The 21,494-nt window shown below is 41.6% G+C and overlaps 7 protein-coding genes across 8 annotated transcripts; 4 read left to right on the top strand and 3 right to left on the bottom strand.

The window, feature by feature from the left end:
* Positions 1–2,451: 2,451 nt before the first annotated feature.
* Positions 2,452–7,031, top strand: LOC145708601 (uncharacterized). The gene is made up of 11 exons (XM_081786288.1): positions 2,452–2,545; positions 4,164–4,229; positions 4,279–4,351; positions 4,956–5,085; positions 5,130–5,249; positions 5,385–5,481; positions 5,526–5,621; positions 5,663–5,824; positions 5,877–5,987; positions 6,149–6,757; positions 6,800–7,031. The coding sequence occupies exons 3-10, from the start codon at positions 4,291–4,293 to the stop codon at positions 6,206–6,208; spliced, it is 837 nt and encodes a 278-aa protein (XP_081642414.1). The 5' UTR covers positions 2,452–2,545; positions 4,164–4,229; positions 4,279–4,290; the 3' UTR covers positions 6,209–6,757; positions 6,800–7,031.
* A 393-nt stretch (positions 7,032–7,424) lies between these two features.
* LOC145708649 (uncharacterized) lies at positions 7,425–10,314 on the bottom strand. Of its 2 annotated transcripts, none has more exons than XM_081786346.1 (10): positions 10,229–10,314; positions 9,980–10,143; positions 9,728–9,942; positions 9,462–9,687; positions 9,270–9,423; positions 9,064–9,227; positions 8,784–9,019; positions 8,514–8,745; positions 8,342–8,403; positions 7,425–7,989 (listed from the first exon to the last, which is right to left on the bottom strand). In XM_081786346.1, the coding sequence occupies exons 1-10, from the start codon at positions 10,296–10,298 to the stop codon at positions 7,869–7,871; spliced, it is 1,644 nt and encodes a 547-aa protein (XP_081642472.1). In that variant the 5' UTR covers positions 10,299–10,314; the 3' UTR covers positions 7,425–7,868. The 2 variants fall into 2 exon arrangements, with proteins under 2 accessions (XP_081642472.1, XP_081642473.1); XM_081786347.1 differs by having other exon boundaries at positions 7,426–7,989; positions 9,270–9,417.
* A 29-nt stretch (positions 10,315–10,343) lies between these two features.
* LOC145708175 (uncharacterized) lies at positions 10,344–14,111 on the bottom strand. Its single transcript, XM_081785824.1, has 10 exons — positions 13,972–14,111; positions 13,683–13,766; positions 13,500–13,636; positions 13,348–13,455; positions 13,152–13,279; positions 12,011–13,083; positions 11,754–11,966; positions 11,167–11,710; positions 10,799–11,105; positions 10,344–10,703 (listed from the first exon to the last, which is right to left on the bottom strand). Exons 1-10 carry the CDS (start codon positions 14,006–14,008, stop codon positions 10,533–10,535), a joined length of 2,802 nt encoding a protein of 933 aa, XP_081641950.1. The 5' UTR covers positions 14,009–14,111; the 3' UTR covers positions 10,344–10,532.
* A 520-nt stretch (positions 14,112–14,631) lies between these two features.
* On the bottom strand, positions 14,632–15,412 carry LOC145708468 (uncharacterized). Its single transcript, XM_081786137.1, has 2 exons — positions 15,051–15,412; positions 14,632–14,958 (listed from the first exon to the last, which is right to left on the bottom strand). Exons 1-2 carry the CDS (start codon positions 15,253–15,255, stop codon positions 14,780–14,782), a joined length of 384 nt encoding a protein of 127 aa, XP_081642263.1. The 5' UTR covers positions 15,256–15,412; the 3' UTR covers positions 14,632–14,779.
* Positions 15,413–15,867: 455 nt separating this feature from the next.
* Positions 15,868–17,491, top strand: LOC145709184 (uncharacterized). Its single transcript, XM_081786865.1, has 2 exons — positions 15,868–15,997; positions 16,071–17,491. Exons 1-2 carry the CDS (start codon positions 15,868–15,870, stop codon positions 17,399–17,401), a joined length of 1,461 nt encoding a protein of 486 aa, XP_081642991.1. The 3' UTR covers positions 17,402–17,491.
* A 48-nt stretch (positions 17,492–17,539) lies between these two features.
* On the top strand, positions 17,540–18,485 carry LOC145708634 (uncharacterized). The gene is made up of 3 exons (XM_081786328.1): positions 17,540–17,695; positions 17,738–18,286; positions 18,330–18,485. Exons 1-3 carry the CDS (start codon positions 17,540–17,542, stop codon positions 18,423–18,425), a joined length of 801 nt encoding a protein of 266 aa, XP_081642454.1. The 3' UTR covers positions 18,426–18,485.
* A 1,394-nt stretch (positions 18,486–19,879) lies between these two features.
* Positions 19,880–21,493, top strand: LOC145709183 (uncharacterized). The gene is made up of 4 exons (XM_081786864.1): positions 19,880–20,130; positions 20,359–20,431; positions 20,809–20,966; positions 21,027–21,493. Exons 1-4 carry the CDS (start codon positions 20,127–20,129, stop codon positions 21,491–21,493), a joined length of 702 nt encoding a protein of 233 aa, XP_081642990.1. The 5' UTR covers positions 19,880–20,126.
* Position 21,494: the final 1 nt, after the last annotated feature.

The following is a 21,494-nucleotide window of genomic DNA, read 5'->3' as shown; positions in this document are numbered from 1 at the left end:
GGCTGCTTCTATTCGCATTGCTTCATCGCTTAGCAAGTGGAACTCAATTCACAGGCTCATTAAATCCCCGCCCTTATAATTTTAATATGATTTTTTCGGTTTTGAGCCAGCAAAAAACAGTGGTCATTTAAATTAGGTACAAAAAGGTTAACTGCTCAAAATTGCCCCCATCAAGCATCAACTATAAGCTGCTTACTTCAAACTCGGATTTTTTACGCTTTGAACCGATAAAATGCACCATCACACTCTCAGTGTGAGATTTCGCCCGCGGTCATAAAATATCATCCCTCTTTCTATCGAACAATCGATTCAACGCTTCACTGTGGTTCTCCTTCACGTTTTGACCCGCGTTCTTACGAGTAAATATGCGTCAGTAAGGACACTGGAGCGATAATCTCCTTATCTTCTCTAGGAGCCGGCCGCTTCTGGGATTTTTGAGTTCCGGCAGTCCTTTTCGTGATAAGACTGGCGCGTAAATTGATGATGAAAATGTAGAACTCGCGCGGCTGGTGCCGAGACATATTTGTTGATAAATAATGCCGATATTATCGGCCCAGATTAATCTCAGTATTATTTCGGATTTATGACTTGAACTGGGCGACTCAAAAGCTTCTAGCAAGGAACTCGTGTTTCCTGTGTTTGGGGCCCGCTCGAATGTACAAAGTTAATTGACAAGACAATGACTGGTTTTGATTGGCGAAAGCTGTGCTCACTAATTACCGACAACTTTCCTAATTGCCGCGTAAATAGAGGGCATCATAATCTCACTAATTTGCAGAAGGATTTCTCAAACAAGGGATTAAAGCGGTAGAAACAACAATCTTCTATTTTTGTCAAGTTTAAATTGTTTGGAGCAATTACTCCGCGTAACAAAAACATAACTGCGTAAATCTAATTCAGCCAGTTTGAATCCTCTGCAGCTGAGTCTCGCGCCGGCTCGCATTTTCTAGCTACTTGTTTAGCGACGTCACCGTCTTCAAGTTCGAGTTTAAGAAGCGTATTGAAAGTGTGTAAGCTTGCATTCCACGTTCTTCTGTACGTCTTTCCCAGTCCCCATCCTTTTTGGATCGCGACTCAGCTAACTAATGCGGCGGCCACAACGGGAGACATTCTAGTGGTGGCAGCCCGGGAAATTCTTAAGTCCATCGCAACAGATGAATTTGAATTAGATATCCATCACTTACGCTTCGAGAAATTTTCTAAACCAACTCGTTCCTTCTTCAAACTTGAAGAATAAATCTCAGCTCAAATCGAAACTACACTGCCACCGTTCTACGATTCGACTCAGCTCTACAATAAACTAATAACACAATATAGAGTAAGAAATTGATTTTATTCAGGTTTCAGTGATCTTGAGTGCTCCCTCTTTCAGGATATTGTTGAACTTGGAACACGGATTGAATCCATCCGTGTCTCTCAGAGTTGGTCCAAGTCATGAGCCTGTGCTCGTTTTTCTTCGGGCTTGAAAGTGAAATTATTTTTTGCGCAGATTAAAGTATTTACTACCTGTTATTTGCGTGTTTCGGACAGTCGAAATCCGAAGACTGACCAAAACTCCGAAAAATGCTCTGACAACAACGTCAATTCTAGAGAAATTTTCAAGAACAACAAAAACTGCTTTCTCGAAAATCTCTCTGGCTCTAGCTCATTTTCAGGCTCAAATACATGAAATAAGATCTTCAAGTACTCAATACTGTACGGCTTAGATATCTTTATTATTTTCCGAATGATCGTCTCGAAGGAATCGTCGAATCGACGGAAAAAATTAAAAAAAAAATTTTTTTTACGAAAGTTTCGAAAATTTTCTGCTCTCATTATTGATCGAGCTCCAATAAATGCAATCAAAAAATATGGGTGTAGGGCGCCCAGATTCACAATTGTGAACCCGGTTCACAATCTGTGTGAACCCGGTTCACAATTTTTTTAAAAGTACGAAATCAGGGGTCTGTATGCGCTCCGCGCCTGATTTCATAGAGAAACTCATTTTTGAAGTTATTAACTTTCTCTACAACCGGGCCTTCAGTCAATTTGAGTCACTTTTTTGACCGAAATTGTGAACCAAGTTCACAAAATTGTGAACCAACCGATTGTGAACCTGGGCGCCCGCCACCCAAAAATATTCTATTTCAGATCATAACAGATACTCTGTTAAATGTTCAATTTTATTAAGAGCAGTCAGATTAAAACTAAATTTGGATTTCTTCAATTGGAAAGAGCGTCAATCGAGTAAATTTGTCATTTTTATGTTCGGCTTGTTTCTTACGTTTACTACAAAGCATGAGCTACTTATTCATGAAGATCAGAAGATCAAAAACCCCGATCCAGCTGTGCTAAGCTTTGAATGCTAGGTGCCGCTCTCTGGCGCTTCATAAAAAATTCATTTTCATGAAAACGGCGCGTTTTCGCGCTCTAGCGCTGCAAGCGGGGCACGGAGCGAATACGATCGAGTAAATCAGTACTCAAAGAAGAGGAATCGAGACGATCACTCAGAGAGATCAACACCAGCACCAACGCCAATTTCCGTCCTAGCTACTGCACTTTTCAGGCATAGGTTTAGAAACAGAGAGATTTAGAAACTTACGCTTTCATAGATTCATCGTTCCAGGTACTCGAAAACTAAATATTCAAACTTACCAAAATTAAAAAAAAATATTTCGATATTAATTTTAAGATAAAGCTTAAATTTTAAGTTGCAATTTCGATCTTTCGATACTTCATCAGGGATGAATAGTATTTTTTATTTTAGTCTTTTTTAGAAGCTCACTCTTTAGATTTTTCTTAAAACTGTGCTTATTTTACGAGGAAGAACTTTTTTTGAAGGACTCAATTTACAGGCACCACAAATGCTTGGATTAACGGGAGCAGAATCCAGAATCATTTTGACGAAAATATATCAGCTAGTCACAATTGCTTATGGTTAACTACGTAGATTTATAAGCCAAAAGAAAAGATAATAGTTTTCAAATTCAGTAGATATAAAAATATAGTATTGAATCAAGCGGTTTTTGAAATTGTCGTGAGGGCAGTTGTAATCAACCATTTCTTTTTTCTTCAAAGGGGTACATTTTGTAAGATATTGCAAGATGGGCTTTCGAATCCTCGCCCAGGACGCATGTGGTGCAAAGGAGATTAACAAAATGTGTGGCGCGCGGAATGCACAAACAATTGCGTGCGCTAATTTTAATTGGCCGGGATGACGTCTCACGAAAATACCAAAATCAGAGCCCAATTACCATTTTAAACATCTTTCTCTTTCGCGCTGTGAAAAGCACCATGACAGTATGTAATTTGTGGGTGCAAAGCATTGTGATCTGTCGCGGCTAGTTGTTCGCTGTTCAATCAATCAACTTCACGAGTTCTTACCGTTCTAACCGATGGTCTGACTCAGGAGAATAGTGTCTATTGAGCTTTTTTATTTGGATTGAGCCCTAGTCTAGTTCTTGATCCAGTGGGAGATTGTTATTCCGAAGCTGTTGCTTTGAAGATTGACGATCAAAAAACAAAGATCCTGGAGCTCGAATTCAATGTCGTAATGCAAATATTCGATTCCGCCTATCTCAATGCGCACAGTTCCTAAAAATAACACTACGAGCGAAAAGAATTATTTTAATTTTCGATAAGCGTCCGCTCCTTCCACTGAGTATGTTTGAATACACATTACCCAAAATCGAAGCGATAGGGTAATGGGCGATTTCAATCGAAAGATCAGAATTGGGGACATTTTGTTTGGACGTGTGTGGGGTGATTTTGATCTCCGCGACTGGAGAGTACTAGAAACGCCACCGGTTCCTACGCGATCGTCCGCTACACATGAACATCATCTCTAATCATTGCCCTCTGAAGGGACCCTTATTGATATTTTCAAGCGCCAATATCAGAATATCTGGAACGTGGAACGTTTTGAAAAAGAGCTTTGTAAAAGTAATTAACACGACTTAGAAACATCAAAACGTACGCAGTAAGTCAGCAGAGAGATTCTTGCTGGTGAATTTTTTAGTGATCGAAATTCGATTCTTGTTCAACGCTTTTTTATAAGAAAAAAAAAACAAAACTCTAAGCGTAGTAGAGGTTTTCATTACCACTGCGTGCGGGACATTGATGAAAGAGTTTAATATACAAGAATGTCTCTTGTTTGAGCTCTGCATTTCTAAACCAAAGTACAGTGAATTGAAACGAAATTCAACTGGCAACGACGCAGGGCTGACCCTCTCACGCGTGTATCAAATAAGGTAATATGACGGCATCTGTCTACGACTGTTTCTCAACTTTGAATTCTAGTGAAATATCATCATGAAACTCAGCACGTTTTTGGCGCTCGGTGCGATTGGAGTCAATCCGAAAAGAACTGAAGGTAAGAAAGAGATCCGGCTTCTTATTTTTTACGCAAAAGCAGCGTTGTGAAAATAAGGATGAGGAGGGCAGTTATGCAGGCTTCGAATGTGCGCCACAAATTATGAGTCGATCTTGCTGTTTGAAAACACAAAAATCGTCACAAAGCCAAAACGAGCGATTAAATTGGATGTTTTTATTTTTGAATCTGGGCTAGTTAAATTGACTAACAGACACTTTTAAAGACTCGATTTAAAATACGTGCCAAGATTTTGAGGAATTCCGCTCCTCATTCAAAGAACAGATAAAAGCTGATGAGGTACTCAGCAAGTGCCCTTATCGAAACGTGAAAACGTGGCTTGCTCGCACACTGCCATTTATCACATAAGTGGACCGACGAATTTTTCCTCTCGCAATTTCTAATTCTATAATTATGAACTTGGAGACGGAACGGCCCCGTCTAAATTAACTTAGGTTTACTAGTGTATAGCGCAGAGCAGCGATAAAGCAGAATGCGCTGACAGCAAGACAATTTTATCACTAACAAAAGCCAAGAGAACGAACATAAGTCAAAACATCAAGTCAAGAAGCACTTGAAGGCTTATTTCTTATTTGTATTATTTCAGCCGAATTGCATCGCTTTGCAAGATCGAATAAGCAATGCATCAGAAAGGATTGGGAATATCCTGAACGCGGCGGTCGGTTGACGAAAATTGTTGACAATCTGACCAAAGTCTGCAAATTCTACATTGACAAGTAGGTTTTTTCCCGTCAGCCGGGTTGTAACAAAACGTGTTTAGGCCGGCCTACCAATGCCGCTGTCTCAAAAAGCAGAAGAAAATGTACTGGACCTTCATCAAGGCCCGGCGAGTTTGCAGTGATCGACAGAAGAAACATAACAAGAGAAAGAACAGAGATCGGTAAGCCCATTATCCCGCTGCGTACGAGGATATTACTAATAATGCTCCACATGGAGAAATTTCTATCGAAACGAGGAAGAGAGAGAGAGCACATTCTAATTTAAGAAAATTAGAACGTTAATTAACCTATTTCAGACGCGACGCTGAAGAAAACGAAGACAACATTCTCGATGAAGATGATGGCGTCGTCGATCAGGTTGCCCGAGACCTTATTGATACCGAACTCTCGCAGGTTTGTGACGTGAGCTCAGTCGTCCTCTGAGCATTAATATTCAGGTTGATGGGCCAGTAAGCGTTGACATGCTGGAAGAACTCTACCTCGAAAATTGTGATGGCATGGATGTCTACTCCGTCGACGAAGCTACAGCTGAGGTTCGTTGTCTGTTCAAGAATTTAGAAAATAATGTTTCAAGGAATGCAACGATCTAACAGACCTCATCGAAGACATGAAAGACGCTGCTATAAGCCGTGGTGGTGATTTGGATGAAGAAATCAAGGAACGAGCAGAGATCATCCTCAGAATCAACAAAATGCACAATGCTATGTCAAACTGGGTTCGATCCTACGTTTCTAAGGTACTTGACGCTTCAGCCAGAAGCAGTGTTTTACTTTGCGTTAACCGAATAGGGCCCCTGGTGCAAGGACAAACGAGGTAACTACATCGACAGGATCCAGGAGAACATGCGCCGAATGCAAAAGCGAAGACGAAGCTATCCAACCAATCCACAGAAACTCAAGGTCAGTTCAACTTGAAATTAGAGAACGTGCGATCACCGTCAAAACTTCTAACATTGAGTGGAGCGAACTGAAGCTTATCAGGCTGAAAGCGCGAAAATAAACTCAAAGAAGTGGAAAAGAATTTATCTTGCTTTTTCAAAACAACTAAAATTATCTTAAAGAGAAAGCGAAAGGAAGAACGTGAAGCCAAACTCGCCGCTGCTGCTGCTGAGGGCAACTAGACTTACGATAGATTTACGCGCGTCTACTCACCAATATTAATCCGGTGCTGAAATATTTTTGAAAAGAAAAAAAGTTCTTATCATAGAAGCAGGACTAGTTTGGTGGGTAGTTAGCACAGTAACATTTGTAAATAGTTTCATGCGTAAATTACTCTACCCCTTCGCGTACCCCGAGTAATCGATCGGAAAAGGCTTTCAAAAGCGTTGATCGATTCAGGAAATAACTTCGACTTGGCATTTGCTTATGCCGCAATGTAAATTCAACTTTTGATTTTGAGAATTAAATTAATTATCCTGAACTCATTAATAACACCCGTAATGTATAAATATCCTAAATGACCTAAAATGACGAAAAATGAAAAAAACAAATCGAAAAATGATGAAATCAAAACCGAAGATCGATTGACGCTTGGTTGATTGAAAGAACAATCACTGTCGTACTGGATGATCTGTGGACGAAATCAAGTGGGGAGTTTAGGGAGGTCACACCTGACACGAAATGACCTCCGCATTCTTCCTTCTTGATGGTGCTCCTATCGTTGGAGCGAGGTTGGTTAGGAAACTACTTTCAAAAACTTATTGTGCTTTCAGAAATTTTCAAAGCTGTCGGCGGAAACCGCTGCCATTTCGGCCCGCAGTGGAGGCAAAATTTCCAAATCGAGGAGATACTTATTCGCGCTCTCCAGAAGACGACGAAAACCACGAAAAGCAGAAATGACCTTCACTGTAAATAGAAGACGCATCAACAAAACTCACCAAACATAAATCTTGTTCGCCAAAAATAAAACGTTTGCGGCTCGCGCCGCAGTGACCCTATATCAAATTCATATGTCTTCATTTCAGTCAGCAGAATATCAAGAAACGCAATCGAATACATACGTCAAGCTTGAAACACACAAACAAAACATATTTCCACGATTTTCTGTCAGTGTACATTTGTAAATTATGTAGATCGCCTTACCTCCTGGTAAACTCTGACTCATAGATACTAATTCACTAAAAATGTAAGGTTCCTCCTGATCGGCAGAATTTCGCTAAATGAAATTTAATGAAAAACACTTCTTGAAATGGGTTAACTTTGACGAGGAATTCCGAATTCATATGCATGCACTTAAGTTTGCTTATATTAGGTATTCAATGCTTTTTTCTGGAAGTGCTTGTGCAAAGTTGCCATTAGCCGAGTAATTAGTACCGCGCGTAGTTAGAGAATATTGGCTCTCATTTTGCCGCACGGAGTACGTACGAAAATGGGTTTTTTATTGTATTTTGAAGACAAATGGTAAATTGTGAGTTGAAAACGAAATAGTTTCAATTTGAAACTTTCAAATAATGAATGGTCGGTACACGACAAGAGAAGGTCGTTAACGAAACCGAAGATAAATGCTTGTTTAACTGTCAATGATTTTTCAACTGGTAAAAGGAGAAAATAACTCAATTGAAATAGTGGAAGAAAAAATACGAATGTCTGTTAGAAGAAAAGGAATCGAAATTGAAAAAAATCGGGCGAATAAAATAAAAACGGAGTTTGAATGTGTTCATTAACATTATGTTTCAGTCGAGTATGAACTAGAGGGCAGGTGCATCAGTAGGCCGAGGGAAAAGGAAGAAGATAAGGTAGTGTGCTGAAAGGGAGAGGGATTGTATAATACACGGATGGTTCTCAGTGGGAGATGATAGAAGAGATCTCGTTAGCTTTCTGTGAGACGAATTGAATGAGTCGGTCCACTCCAAAAAGATGGTGATCATGTTCGGCACCTCGTCGTCGAGGTGCTTCCGGAGCCCTAGAATAAAGTTAGAGTACGAAAAGTCTAAAAACGAACGCATAACGAAGGCAAACAGTTCACTATTATTGACCGCTCCGCGAAATAACATGCTCACACCGTCTTATTTACTTTCACCTTTCAAGTAAAAGCACGTTTCAACTTAGAATCCACTAACAATAAACCTCAAAAGAATTTTCTCATCACACCGTTTTTTTTCTTAGGGGAGGAAAAATTTCAAGAGCGATGTTCGACAGGGTTAAGTGATCGCTTCTACAAGAGTGTCAACATGTGGATTTGACATGTTCGCTAGTCAATAATAGTTCTAACTGACCTCAACCACAATCTTAACCCTAGGTGCACTAATACTCACATTGCTTGCTGTTGAAATTCGAATTCGATGTAGTCGTTGACCACTTGAGAAATGTTGTCGTACTAAAATTAAGGTCAATTCCGCTGGGGAAGCAATTTCGTGTACGAGCCGTAATTACAGCATTTTTTATCGTAACTTTCACACAGATATTAGTGCTCTAAAATAATCTTACGGTGACCGTCAGTTGGGCGAGCGTTTCCAAGTCCACTTGGCAGTCCAAGTCTTCAAGTCGAAACTTAGCAATCAGAAATTGGGTAGTCAACTGGCGGCTGTTTAGGAAGTCTTTGCATTGGTTGGCGTTTCCGCTAAACTTCTTCATCGCGGCGACGATAAGTGGCTCATGCTCCTCTCCAAACTCTCGCTTCAGCGCACTAACAGCAGCAGCGGCTTCTGCGTTGGAAAGACTAAAAATTCTTATCTTGGATTTCTTAATTAAACTCACCGTGGATGAGAAGTGCTATCTGCCGCCTGATTGACTACAGTAGCGAAGCTGTGATTTTGTTCGAATGCCCGTGACAGCGCCATCTGATTGCGATTGGGGTCTGTCTCCATCGCGGATAGTGGAATCTGAAATCGAGGCTCGAAGGGCGCAGCACTCGCCATTCTGGAGGCAAGATCTTGTGTTCTCGATTCTTCCTGTTGTCGAGCGTTCAGAGAAGCTGACGGTGAGGTACGCGGCTGGAAAAAAGAGTTAGTTCTTTGAAATATGCTTCCTATCTTACGGGAGCGGGGATGATGTTATCGTTCGTGAGAAATGGATCAACTCTAACGTCTAAGTTGATCGAGTCAGTCAGACTAGATCGAGTCGAAGGAACGGAGTTCGTTGAATTCATGGGGGTGAAGCCATCTCCGACGCTATGCGCTATGATACTCGCGTCTGATAGCTCTAAAAAATCATAAGTACGACTCTTATTATCTTACGGATTACCCCCTCTCAATTCCCGAAGCTGTTTCTCGACCATGGCATTGTGCTGTTCACGCGTTGACTCAGACCATCTCGACGCAGTTGAGCTTGATTCCGACACCTGTCGCGACACAGTTGGCGACGACGTAGATGATAATGAGCTCTTCGATTCCTTAAAATATTTAATTTTTGAGCTGTTGCTGCTATACAATTTACCTCGAATATTCGATCTTGAATTTTCTTGATTGACTCCCGCTGTTTTGCATATTCAATTGAGAGGCAGTCTTCGCCGTTTTCTTTGACCTGCAATTCGTCGTTCTCACGTGGCTCGTTATTCTGAGGAGAAACATCTTTGTTTCGCTCAACTTGATCATCATTACTTGCGTTTGCGTGGCGTTCCTCTTTCTCTACTACTTCGTCCGCATCTTCAATCAATGTACCACTAATTTGTTACTAAGAATGCATAATTAGGAGCGCTTCACCTTTCTGAAATGTCGTCCTCGATCTCAGCAAAAGACGAAGTCTCTGAGATCGTTCGACTTCCTCGTTTCAAAGCTTCGTTGGTGGCCATACCAGTCGGTATAATAGCGAATGAGTTGGTGCTATCCATCGAACGTGTTTCGGGGTTAGGATCAATCAATGAAGCATTCTCTTCGATCATATCGTGTGCGATCTCATCGTCTTTGGCAGGAAGCAGCTAAAAGTAAAAAAAATGTCTTTTTGTCGAATCAAACCTGATCTTCAAAAGCTTCGATCTGAACGGGCTCGAATTTCTCGTCATTCTGCCGAAACTGGGGCTTCTCGCTGAGCTGTTCAATGAGAGTAGTCATGTAATCGACTGTCGCTTGAAGACTTGATACTTTGTCAGAAAGTCGGGCGGTGCGGCTATCTGACGTGGCTAGATAAAATGTTGACAAACAATTTGACTAGCAACAAATGGCGCTCTACATCAAAAGAATATGTTTTTTTCTAACTTCACTCACACTGTAGATCGTCCAGTTTGGACTCGATTGCCGAAAGCCTCCTGTTGAGGAGAGCCTCCATTCTCGACATTTTGTCCTTTTCCGACATTCTTAAATTGTCACAATGATGAGATGATGGGGGAACTCCTTTTCTTTAAATAATTATAATTATTATAAAATAATTTAGCAATTTTCCAATAAATAAGGCATCCTGAAATAGAAGAATCGGACCACGAGAACAACCTTTATCTCGTTCGTTTTCAAAAATTGCACAGATGAAAATTTTCAATTATTGGGAAGAAAAATTGTTACAGAATGGATGAGTTCACAGTTTTTTATGAGCAGTAGCAAGGGCTTTCTTGTGTTTGCCATCAGGAAGAGTAGCCAGCAGGTCAGGAATCAACTTCACAAAAGCTTTCTTGCCCATAATCGATGAGCCTTCTTTCACGTAATCGTCCGCCGTGATTTGACCCGTACGGAATTTGCCCGAGCAAATCTTAAAAAATATTTAGAGAATTCTCGCGTGAATGAGCAGACAATTCTAATTCAAGAAATAATCTCTATTTTATTTTTGCTCTCTCCCTAACTTACCTTGAATCTCTCTTGTAGTTTGGCGCTCATCTGAGCGATGGCGTCGCGCAGACGCTGATTAACCGCCGCCATATCAACTTCTGAGTCACTCTCTTCCTCGCTGGATTCATCATAGATCTGTTGACTATTCTCAAAAGCGGGGAAATCTTGCTCATTTGAAACAACGAAATCAGGCTGACTTTTTCGTTCTTCTTCCTTAGCTACTTTCTTCTGTTCATTCTTTGTTGGCTCTTTTGCCAACATACTTGCGAAACCGCTTACAGTTGGAACAGCCGCTTCGAATTCCCCGCCTAGAGAGGGAAACGCACTAAAAAAAAGTAAGTAACTCGTTTGATGTATCGTCTAATTTTACTAAGTAATAATCTTACCTGTCATCTTTGGGACTCCAATTCGGCCCTCCGTTATTCTGCGCATTCTGTTTGTGCTTGTTTCTTCGCTCTTCATCTTGAATTTCGAGCAAACTTTTCTCAACGAAGACTGTGGGCGGCGCCGACCAACCCGAGTAGCCACCAGTCATTCTCTGAGCAAGCTGCGACGCATTTTGAGTTTCAGGAACAGGCTCCGGAGCTGCATAGATAACCGCATTCTTCTTTTTGGGTTTTTGGGTTTCATGAACTGTTTCTTTTATTTGTTTTTTGACGGGTTTTTGAACATCAGCTTTCTTTGCTGGCATAGGCACGGGCTGTTTCTTCGCATTTTTACCTTTTCCGGAGCCTGGCGCTTTTTTCGTAGCCGCTCCAGGGACGCCCCAGAAGCCGGCTGGTGCTGCAGGTTTGCTTCCTCCTAAAGTAGGAAACTCCTCTAGTTTTGGAGCCCTTTGATTTTTCACTTTAGGAGCGTGTGTCCGTCTTCTTTCATCTTCGATCTCTAGCAGCGACTTTTCCTGAAAAGTCTCTGGTGGAGCACTCCATCCTAAAACACGAATGAAGAAAGGCTCTCACGCGAAGGAAAGAACCTGAGTATCCGCCACCAAATCGAGCAGCAAGATCGGAGGCAGAGTTAGCTTCGCCACGTGTGACGTCAGATTCAACACGTTTCTGATTTTTCGTGAAATGTTGCGCTTGGGGAGGAGGCGGCGTCTGCGTTGGCGCTTTTGATTTAGCAGGTGACGGTTTATGCGACACTGGCAGCGGAGCCTGCCCGGGAAGAATATCTGGACGCGGAAGAACTACGATTCTTTGGATAAATAATTCGCAATAGATTAGAGTCTACCTTTTTGCTTGCCCTTCTTCTTGCCAGTGTTAGACTTGGGAATGGAAGCACCTGGGACGCCCCAGAACGCATTTGGCTTGGGAGCACCTCCACCAAGAGAAGGAAATTGACTGTGGTCACGCTGTGGGGCGCTTTTCTTGGGCTGTGTCGCGCGTTCTTCAGCGAGTCGAGTTTTGCGCTCTGCTTCAAGCTGTAGCTGCGATTTTTCGACGAAAACATCAGGCTCTTGGCTCCACGATTGACCCTGAGAAGCAGCGTAGAGAGCGGCAGTGGCTGAATTTTGGACAGGGATAGTAACTTTTGGGGTAGGCGCTGATTTGTTCTTCGATTTTGAAGAAGAAATCACATTTGGTCGTGTGATAGGTTTGTTGTTTTGTATAGCCTTGGCTTTCCAGTTGGGATTGATCGGAGCTCGGGCATTGCCGCCTCCGAGAGTTGGGAACTCCTCAGCGTCCGAGATCTGTTTGTTGTTTCCTAACGAGCGATAGTTCTGGTGCGCTACGTTCCGGTTCGTTCCTTGGCTAATTCTGCTAGACATACTCGAGTTGCTTTGAGGAAGGCCTGTCTTAGCGGCGTGAAAAGTGAACCCGTTCTTCTTCTTGCCGCCCATTGTGGGAAATTCCTCTTCGTTTTCCATGTCAGGCGCGGTTTGATTTTGCTGCTCCTGGATTTGCTCTTCTATTTCTTGCTGCATGTCAACAGCATTCCTTGAAAGACCAATGTCCATCCGAATATCTTTCTTGTCGATTCCGCCGTGTTTATTCGAGACGTGAATTTGAAAGTTAACTTCGTCGGAAAATACAGCTGTCAGTGGGTTCTCCTTGCAGTCCGGATGCTCACAGAGGTAGTGGTCCTTTCGAAAATGCTTCACCATTTCTCGCATGCTTTCCATGAACTCTTTCTTCCCATCTTTCGACTCGCAGATGTGGCAGTTGTAATGCTCCTTCATTAAATGTCGGTACAACTCTTCCTTGTCCAAGTAGCGGTCCTTGCAGAACTGACAATTAGGGTGCCCTTTGTGGGACTTATCATCAACATCTCCTTTAATTTTGTGGCTAGCTAGCTCTTTGCGTCTTTGAATCGGCTGTTAGTTTGTTCCTTTCATTCAATTATAGTGCTGATTTTAAATTTAGAGCCGTGCCCATACCACTTTCGTTCGCGTGGAAACAGAAGATAATGCGACTTGCATATTTCACAGTGGTGCAAGTCGTGCTTACGGCGCATGTGGATTTTGAGGTCGTCGAATTCTTCCGCCACAAACGACTTTGCCTAACAACAGTTTTATTTGTTGCAAACTTCATTTCTCTAATAATAAACCTTGATATAGAATAATAAACCTTAGTGCATATATGGCAAGCTTCTTTTTGCAAATCTTCGAATTTGTCTCTTGAGTCCGAGTTGAAGAAACAGATGCCAGACGCTGCATCCCTGTCGAGAGAGCTGATCTAAATTCTTTTTCTAAAACATGGAAGGCGGTTTGCTCTCTCACATTGATAGCGTCGAATTCGAACATGGAAGTGTGGAAAATCACGTCAGGAATTTCGGTCTTACAAACGGCGCAGAGATCCTTGTGCTTCGTTTCTTTCTTGTTGAGCACACGCATTCGAGAGCTGCAAATGTAGCACACTAATGATTAACACTAGAATGCTGATCTGACAGTGCTCATTTTTACCTGGGTGCTTGCACTTGCCGATCGCCCAAATTTTGATTTCATTCGCGCAGATGCAGCAGGTTCGGTCATTGTCCTCCACCACCTTTATTTTGTTAGAGCGAGCATCTCTCTCCAACCAACTCATTTTAAAACAAAAATACAAGTTTGGACAAAACGAACTGCAGATATCTAGAAATCTTTTCAACAAGAGCTGCGAACGTCTCTAAAAGGGAAGGGAGGAGTAAAAAGGGAAAAGCGAGGACAATTACTCATGAAGGTTATTGATAAGCGACTCTCTAACAAATTTCCTGAACGGCATCGACATTGTTCTTCGTCTTGGCTACCATGGTTTTCTCTTTCGGCTTATGATTCTCTTCGGAGTTTAGCAGATCGTATCTTGGCTTGAAGTGGCTGAGAAACTCTCCTCTAGACGCTTACGTAACGACTCAGAGCGCTGCTGTTCATTGGCTCAGAGCGCGATCGAAATTCTGCTTCAATGAAATAGAACAACCCAGATACTGATGAAAATTTCATCTCTGGACCAGCAATGCCACATCATTCAAAAGACATTTGCGAGTGAATCTACGATGCATCGATATCTCTGAAAGCATTTTAACTATTATAGTTCTAGCATATTCAACTAGAACTAATGCATTGAAAACGTAACACTCACCTTCAGCCCCTAAAACGAAAGTGAGACACGTCGCTGGAGACGTGATATTCTTCTACTGCTACGTAAGCTACACCACGAGGATCAGAATTAGGACGACGATTGAATGAACAAACGTAGCGGAGTGATAATCGATAGATCAACTGTTCTGCGGTCGATCGCTGATCTCCTCGAGCAATTATCATTAGCGCTAGAATCAGACAAACTCAGATTCACCTTTCCAAGTCCTGATATCTAGTCAGAACTGGAATTCGGCAATTAACACTTCAAATTGAATAATACATTATTAAAACGGCTGTCGATGGGGATGAGTTTTATTGTGAAAAGCGGTAATCATTGGTGTGGTGTCTTGTAATGATTGTGATCCAGATAGAGAAAGTCGGCTTGATTATATGCCGCGAGAGGCGTGAAGTAGGAAATAAGAAGGAGAATCGGTAGAAGAAACATTTTACATGGATATATTTGCTCTGAAGACAGTGAGCCGGAATAATTTGCTTTCTAGGATTTCTTTCTCATCGATGAGTTTCTGGAGCTTGTCATCGTCATCTTTGTCATCACGTTTTTGGGTTGAAGTTCGATGCGTATTCTTCATCATCGATTCAGTCAGGGCATCTGCGTCTTTTGTCACTTGAAAGGGTTAGAAATAAAGTTTAAAAAGGGATATTTTAGAGAGAGAGGCTTTTAATTTTTTTCTCGCAGGATAAAAATCTGACTCTTACCTTTTTCCAGCTTCATTTCGAGCTCTTCAACTTCTTTCTTTAACTTCGGCGATGGATTCATTTTTTCCTTCATCAAGGCGCTAAAGGCCGCTGGATCCATACCATTCTGCAAGGTTTCGTCCTTTGCCTTCTTGCTATCTGGACAGTCTCCGACTTTCCTGTTCTTTTTTTCGACGATTTTTGCCATCATAAAAAATTTTGACATTTTCGCACTCGTGTTACTGGAGTGGTATAGTTTTAGCAAACGTGACAGCGATATTTATAGATTAGTGATATGAATCAAACCATTTTGGTTTTTGAAAATGGTTCAGTTCTCGGAGGTCAGTAAAAATCTGGAACAGTCAAGTTCTCTCACTTGTGAAAAGAAGATTTTATCTTTGAAGAAGTATCCCGGCGCGTTTATCAGATAAACTGCTATTTTTTGAGTCAAACTTTTCACACCCATTCCAGTCACGCTTGCAATTCGAGTGATTTTTTCGGAAAATGCCGAAAAACTTGTTCGGAAATAGAGATTCCTAATAAATACAGGAATGATAAACTCGCAGGGATTTAATCATATTAAGCAGGGGCCTTTTGATATGTTTCATGCAATCGCGTAATACAATTAACCATGAAATGGGACTTACTTCATTTTCCTTTCTGCGAATTAGCATCGCGGTTAATTCTCATAATTTGGGGCCTCTCTTTATTCTTCCGCCAGGCAAGCAGCAGAATTAGCGTAATGGCAATAGAAAGCCGCCGCAATGTCATGTATCGTAAATCGGACATGGTCACTGGTCTATAAGGGGTCCGCGAGAACTCGATTTTCCGTCAGAAAATGAGAATTCAAAGGATAGCCATTTTATTAAGCGCTTTTTGCGAGGCGCAGGATAACTCTCTCGCTGAAGATTCCTTGAGTGCTGACTATTTTTACTATAGTGACAGTTCATCTGTCGGTTCCGAAAATGGTGAGAATAGGCAAAAAAGAGATAGAGATTTATGAAGAAGTCTCAAGAGTAGTGCCATTGATTATTGTTTCAGATGGATCAGAATTTATGCTTGCGAGAGGAAGAAGAAAGCGATTAAAGGAGCAGTTCGGGTGCGATGAGGATCAGTGTAATTCTCCAGATGCTTGTGACCCAAATGCCGATTGTCAAAACAGATGTATTGGATACACATGTAACTGTCACTCCGGTTTCAAAAAGAAAGGCAGAAAATGTCTCCCACTCGCGCAAGAAAAATATGTATCCCCGGATCCATACACAACACCCGATCCGTACACAAGTTCAGCTGCTCAAACCACAGAGGCGGAAACAACTACAGAAGAATACACGACCACGACTACAACAACTGCATCTTCGACAACTACAACAACAACTACCACTACTACTACAACAACCACAACATCTACGACGACCACAACATCTACGACGACCACAACATCGACGACGACCACAACATCGACGACGACAACAACGACATCAACAACAAGCACAACAACTACCATGACGACAACGACAAAAGATGCGTACACAGAATTTACTACTGACTTCACTACAACTACCACCGTTACAGCCTTTCCATCAACCACATCAACGGCTACAACCATGACAACTGAGCAAACAACAACTGTTACCACGCAGTTAATAACTACTGCGATTCCATGCGATCTGGACGAATGCGCTGAGGGTATTGCGATCTGTCCAGACAACAGTTCTTGTTCAAATCTTTGCACAGGCTTTGAATGTATTTGTGACGAAGGGTTTACGATGAACGATGACAATAGTGAGTGCCTTGTCGTCTGCGACGAGAATCAATGCGAGGTCAACAACGGCGAATGTCCTGTTTTCTCTGATTGCGTGGATCTTTGCACTGGACATGAGTGCCAATGTTTCGATGGTTTTGAGCTTGACCCTTACACGAACCAATGCGTTCAAATTTGTGATGAAATGCAATGCACGACGAATCCATGTGGTGACCACGCCTCATGCACTGAGCTTTGCGAACTCTACGAATGCACTTGCGATGCTGGTTACGAGCCTGACGAGAATACCGGAGCGTGTTGCGAAATTATCAATCAGTGCGAGGCTGGAGACGGAGCCACTGCTCCTGAAGACCTTTGTGGTGCGAACAGTCTCTGTGTCAATGACTGCAATGGATACCACTGTGAATGTGAAGCTGGCTTTGAAATGGTTGATGGTGTTTGCGTGGATCCTTGTAATTATGACATGTGCGAAGAAACTGAAAACGTTTGCCCAGCTGAGCACACGTGTGTTCCATCATGTGACTCCTTTTCGTGCGTTCCCGTAGAGTGTCCTGCTGATTTTTGCGCCGACGTACCTAATAGCGAAGGATTGGCTCATGAATCTTAATTTTTGATTGAAATAACAAATGCTATTTTACTATTTCAGTCCGATTTGTGGACTAATCTTGAGCCAAAATAAGTTGTCGTTATTACCGAAACCGTGTACGCATCTACCTGCGCTTGCGTATGCATTGATGGCTTCCAAATGGTAGGAGGAGTTTGCGAAGAAATTTGCGACGAAGATCAGTGCCTTGATGCATCTATTTGCGGCGCTAATTCTGAATGTACGAATTTATGCAGTGGGTATGAATGCTCTTGTCAAACTGGCTATCATCTTGAGGGAGACTCATGTGTTGTCGACGTAAGATGGATTTAATATTTGAAAAATTTCAACGAAATTTAGGAGAGTCATACAAGTACTTATGGAGATCCCCACTTCCATATTCTCGGACAATCTTCTTCTCAGCCAGATCTTTGCTTCGACTACAGTGGCCAAGCGGGCGAGGACCTGATAATTCTTTCAGATAAGAAAGTCAAAGTTCTCGGCGCTTTATTTACGCCGCACAAGAACAAAAAGCAAATGCTGTTTGAGTCAATCGAGATTCGTTCAGAAAATGGACATTCACTCAGAATGACAGCAGAGTCCTGGAAAACTTACCTTAGTGCTAGACCAGATAGAGAATTAAACTTAGAGGATGGTAAGATAGGCGATTTCCGAATTCTAGATTACCGAACCACACGCAAGGGCATTTCTCTCATTGCGAAGCTTGATTTTGGTTTTGAGTTTGAAATTTTAACTAACAGGGCGTACGGAAATGTCAATTTCCGAATTCTCAGCTCTAAGGGTCTCTCAGACACGGGAGCGGGTCTTTTAGGTCAGTTGCTCAACCCTGGAGCCTACTCCGTTGTCCCGGACGAGAATAAAGATCACACCGGTATTTTCTACTTCCAGGTAATGAAATAATTCCAATTAGATCACTAACTTAACTTTTAAGAGCTACGAGGTAGAAGTGAAGCTTCGAGATCATGCATGGAATAAACAGTGCTGGGTAATTCCGTACTTTGAAGCTATGAAGATCTTCTCCAAATAGAAAACTTGGATTGTTACAGCGCTGTATAAATTTTTGTATTAATAAACTGACCCTCGTGAAGTTGGATTTTTGATCGAACTGACATCTTGCCTGGCAACGGACAAGCTTACAAGAAATCAGAGTGTAGAAAGGAGTAGATGCACTAGAATATGGATGAAGTAAGAGTGAGTGAATGATTAACAGACCTTAGAGTTGTAAGAACAACAGAGAAGGTAGCCACAGCCTAGAGTTGCAGCGATGATCACCAGGCGAGGTCATGTCACGCAGACTTGAGAGCACCGTGCTTGAAAAGTAATTCTCAGTGCATGTGCTGACCTTAAAGTGGACAGAGAAAATAATATGCCGTCCTTTTCCGGAATCGGTGAGAATTTTACAGATAGGAATCGGGTAAAGCATCTTTGATACTACGCAAGAGTAAAATAAAATATTCCGACTAAAATAAAAAAAAAACATAGATGATTTATATTATCATTTACCCGAGTAAGTGCTGGGATATTAGCAATTCTATTTGCCTTTTTACCATCTTTTATGCTGCTAGCTGCGAGGAAATGGTTATATTAATAGAGAACTCAACCTTGCGGAGATAATTATATATCCACCAAAGTGCATATCAATGTGTTCTTGCCGTCAAGGACGCACAACAAGACTCATCATACAGGTACTAATTGCGGGCGAAGTAGAATAGCTTGACTGCGAAAGAGGTCATTAAAGCAAACTGATTTGCCAATTTCAGCGGGATGTACGTTTCTCGGCCACTTTCTCACTTCGGCCTCAAACATTTGATGCTGACGAGGGCTGGCTCACGAGCTTCAATCTTCTCCAAAATTTCTTCCAAGATTCGTAGATCAACGTCAATGCTGAGCAGGACATCAACTCGAGTATGAACTTCAAATCTTCAATTGCAACATGTATTATTTTTTCTAAGTAAACTTTATTAAATATTCAAGCCAAACAGAACTGTCGCAGCTTTTTTAGAAATCTTCTAAGCATCACTTTTTGAAATAGAAACTTGGCTTTCAAAAGCAAAACCCCGATAAGAAATAAACAAAAAAAAAATCAATGGAACTTTGAGATTCTAAAGGAGCCCTAATAAGTTATTAGTAATAACCGGTTCTCCTATCAATTACTCGTATTGATCAGTCTCTTCGAATGCATTTCTAAATTGCTATTATTGACTTATTACGACCTTAGGTTAGACCTTTATAGCCCGAAATGATTATTTCTTTTTTTTTCTAATTACAATGCTGAGTTTTCGCTTAATTGAGAGTGAAAGAGGGTCCAACTGGTGACTAAGAGACTCATTTTCTTTGTCCTTTTCTTCCTCTTCAAAAAAGAAAACTCCGAAAAATACGTCGTTTCTTTTAAGACCTTATTAAGAATTGAATATTTAGACGTAAAAGCCCTCATGAAGATAAAAGTAGCTTGGGAAATAATATCGAAGCAAGAGTGACCCGACAGAGAAAGACTGTACCGGATTAAACACAAGTTCACTTCTGGCTTGAATTCAAAACCGAGATTCTTGCCACTTTTCCCAAATTCCTACAACCGCTGCTGGGTAGCTTTGCCGGGGGCAGCTAGCAATCGCCGTAAAATTGACCAAGAAGTTTGTATAGAGAAAAATATTCTGGACAGTATTTCTGCAACGGATTTCATCATGTGAAGAGGGCTTCACCAGAAGCAGTACCGATCTTTACGTGAGCTATGGGAATGTTTCAGTATACTGTAGCAATTTCTACAATAACGGACCTATAAATTGATAAATAATACAACTAGCTTGGGTCTTAGCCAAATGAACTTGGTAGCTTAGAAAGAGACTTGATGTCAGGTCGTTCTGATTTTCGATTTGAAGTCGATATCAAGTTTACATTTTAAATGAGCTGGCCCTTTGCGCCCTTTGCCACCGTAGTCACTCAGTCTGAGAAACTTGTTCAAGATTCAGCAAATGCACTCGTCGTGGCGACTTTCAACCTTTCTGCGGCGGTACTGGTGCCGCGCGCAAAACGCATGTGAGTAAAGTTAATAAGAAATCAAATTGAAATTAATTATTCACAACTGCTCCCGTTGGCCGGCGGCACACAAAAGAAAGAGTTATTTGTAGATCTCAGAGAAACTGATGTTCATTTATAGCGTTCTCGTTAATTAGAATAACTCATCGCGGAATCATATCAAGAAGGAAATATTGTGACTGTCCGTTGACAGCGCCAATATTAGCCTCCGAGTGAGATGAAAAGATAGAGACCGGCTAACCGAATTTTCTTATTTCGATCACAGCGGTCATTCTTTCAAAGGATTTTAAGATCCTTCATCATATTTAAGAGAATAGTTCGTGGTCGATTGTTAATAATGCATTGATAATACGGAACTGCAAGTAAAATCATTTTAGACAGCGAAAAATGAGTGAAGACACGAGTGAAAACGTCGAAAATTCATTTGCTGAGGACAATCTTGATGATGCGAGCTCGATACACGTTGACGGTGATTTAGAGCCCGAGATTATTGATGAAATCGAACAAGAGCAAGCAGAAATGTACCTGCCCACGAGTAAGTAGTTTTAGTCTATCTCGTAGAAATTGTAATAATAAGGATAAATCGTTTTATTAGGTAGCAGCTTTCAGGATGATCTCTTGGATGCTCTGCAAAACTCGAGCGGGTCTTCTCGGAATACTGATACTCCTGTCTTCAACGATTCCCCCGAAAAGGCCGAAGATGATACTGAGTCTTCAGACGAGAGAGAACTCGAAGATTTTAGAAGCTTGGAAAACCTTGAACGTACCCAAAATCTGAGCGCCTCGCCGCAGAAGATCAAGATACGCCTCAGACGTCACAAATCATCTGGATTTGGCTTTCGACCTGTCAGTGCAGTAGCGCCTGAACCCATCGTAACGGCCGTCATCAAAGGATCAAGCGCCGATCGACAAGGACTTAAAGTTGGCGATCGAATTCGGTCCGTTGTTGTACCAGGGAATATTCCTACTTTCCACAGAACTACTTCAGTCAATCAAATAAAGGAAGAGTTGAAAAAACTACCTAAATATTTATTAAGAAAACTTTTGTCAACTCTGAGCTAGG

Source organism: Oikopleura dioica, chromosome XSR (genome assembly GCF_907165135.1).
Source record: "Oikopleura dioica chromosome XSR, OKI2018_I68_1.0, whole genome shotgun sequence".
NCBI classification, from domain to species: domain Eukaryota; kingdom Metazoa; phylum Chordata; class Appendicularia; order Copelata; family Oikopleuridae; genus Oikopleura; species Oikopleura dioica.
This window is presented reverse-complemented; position numbering and strand designations above follow the sequence as displayed.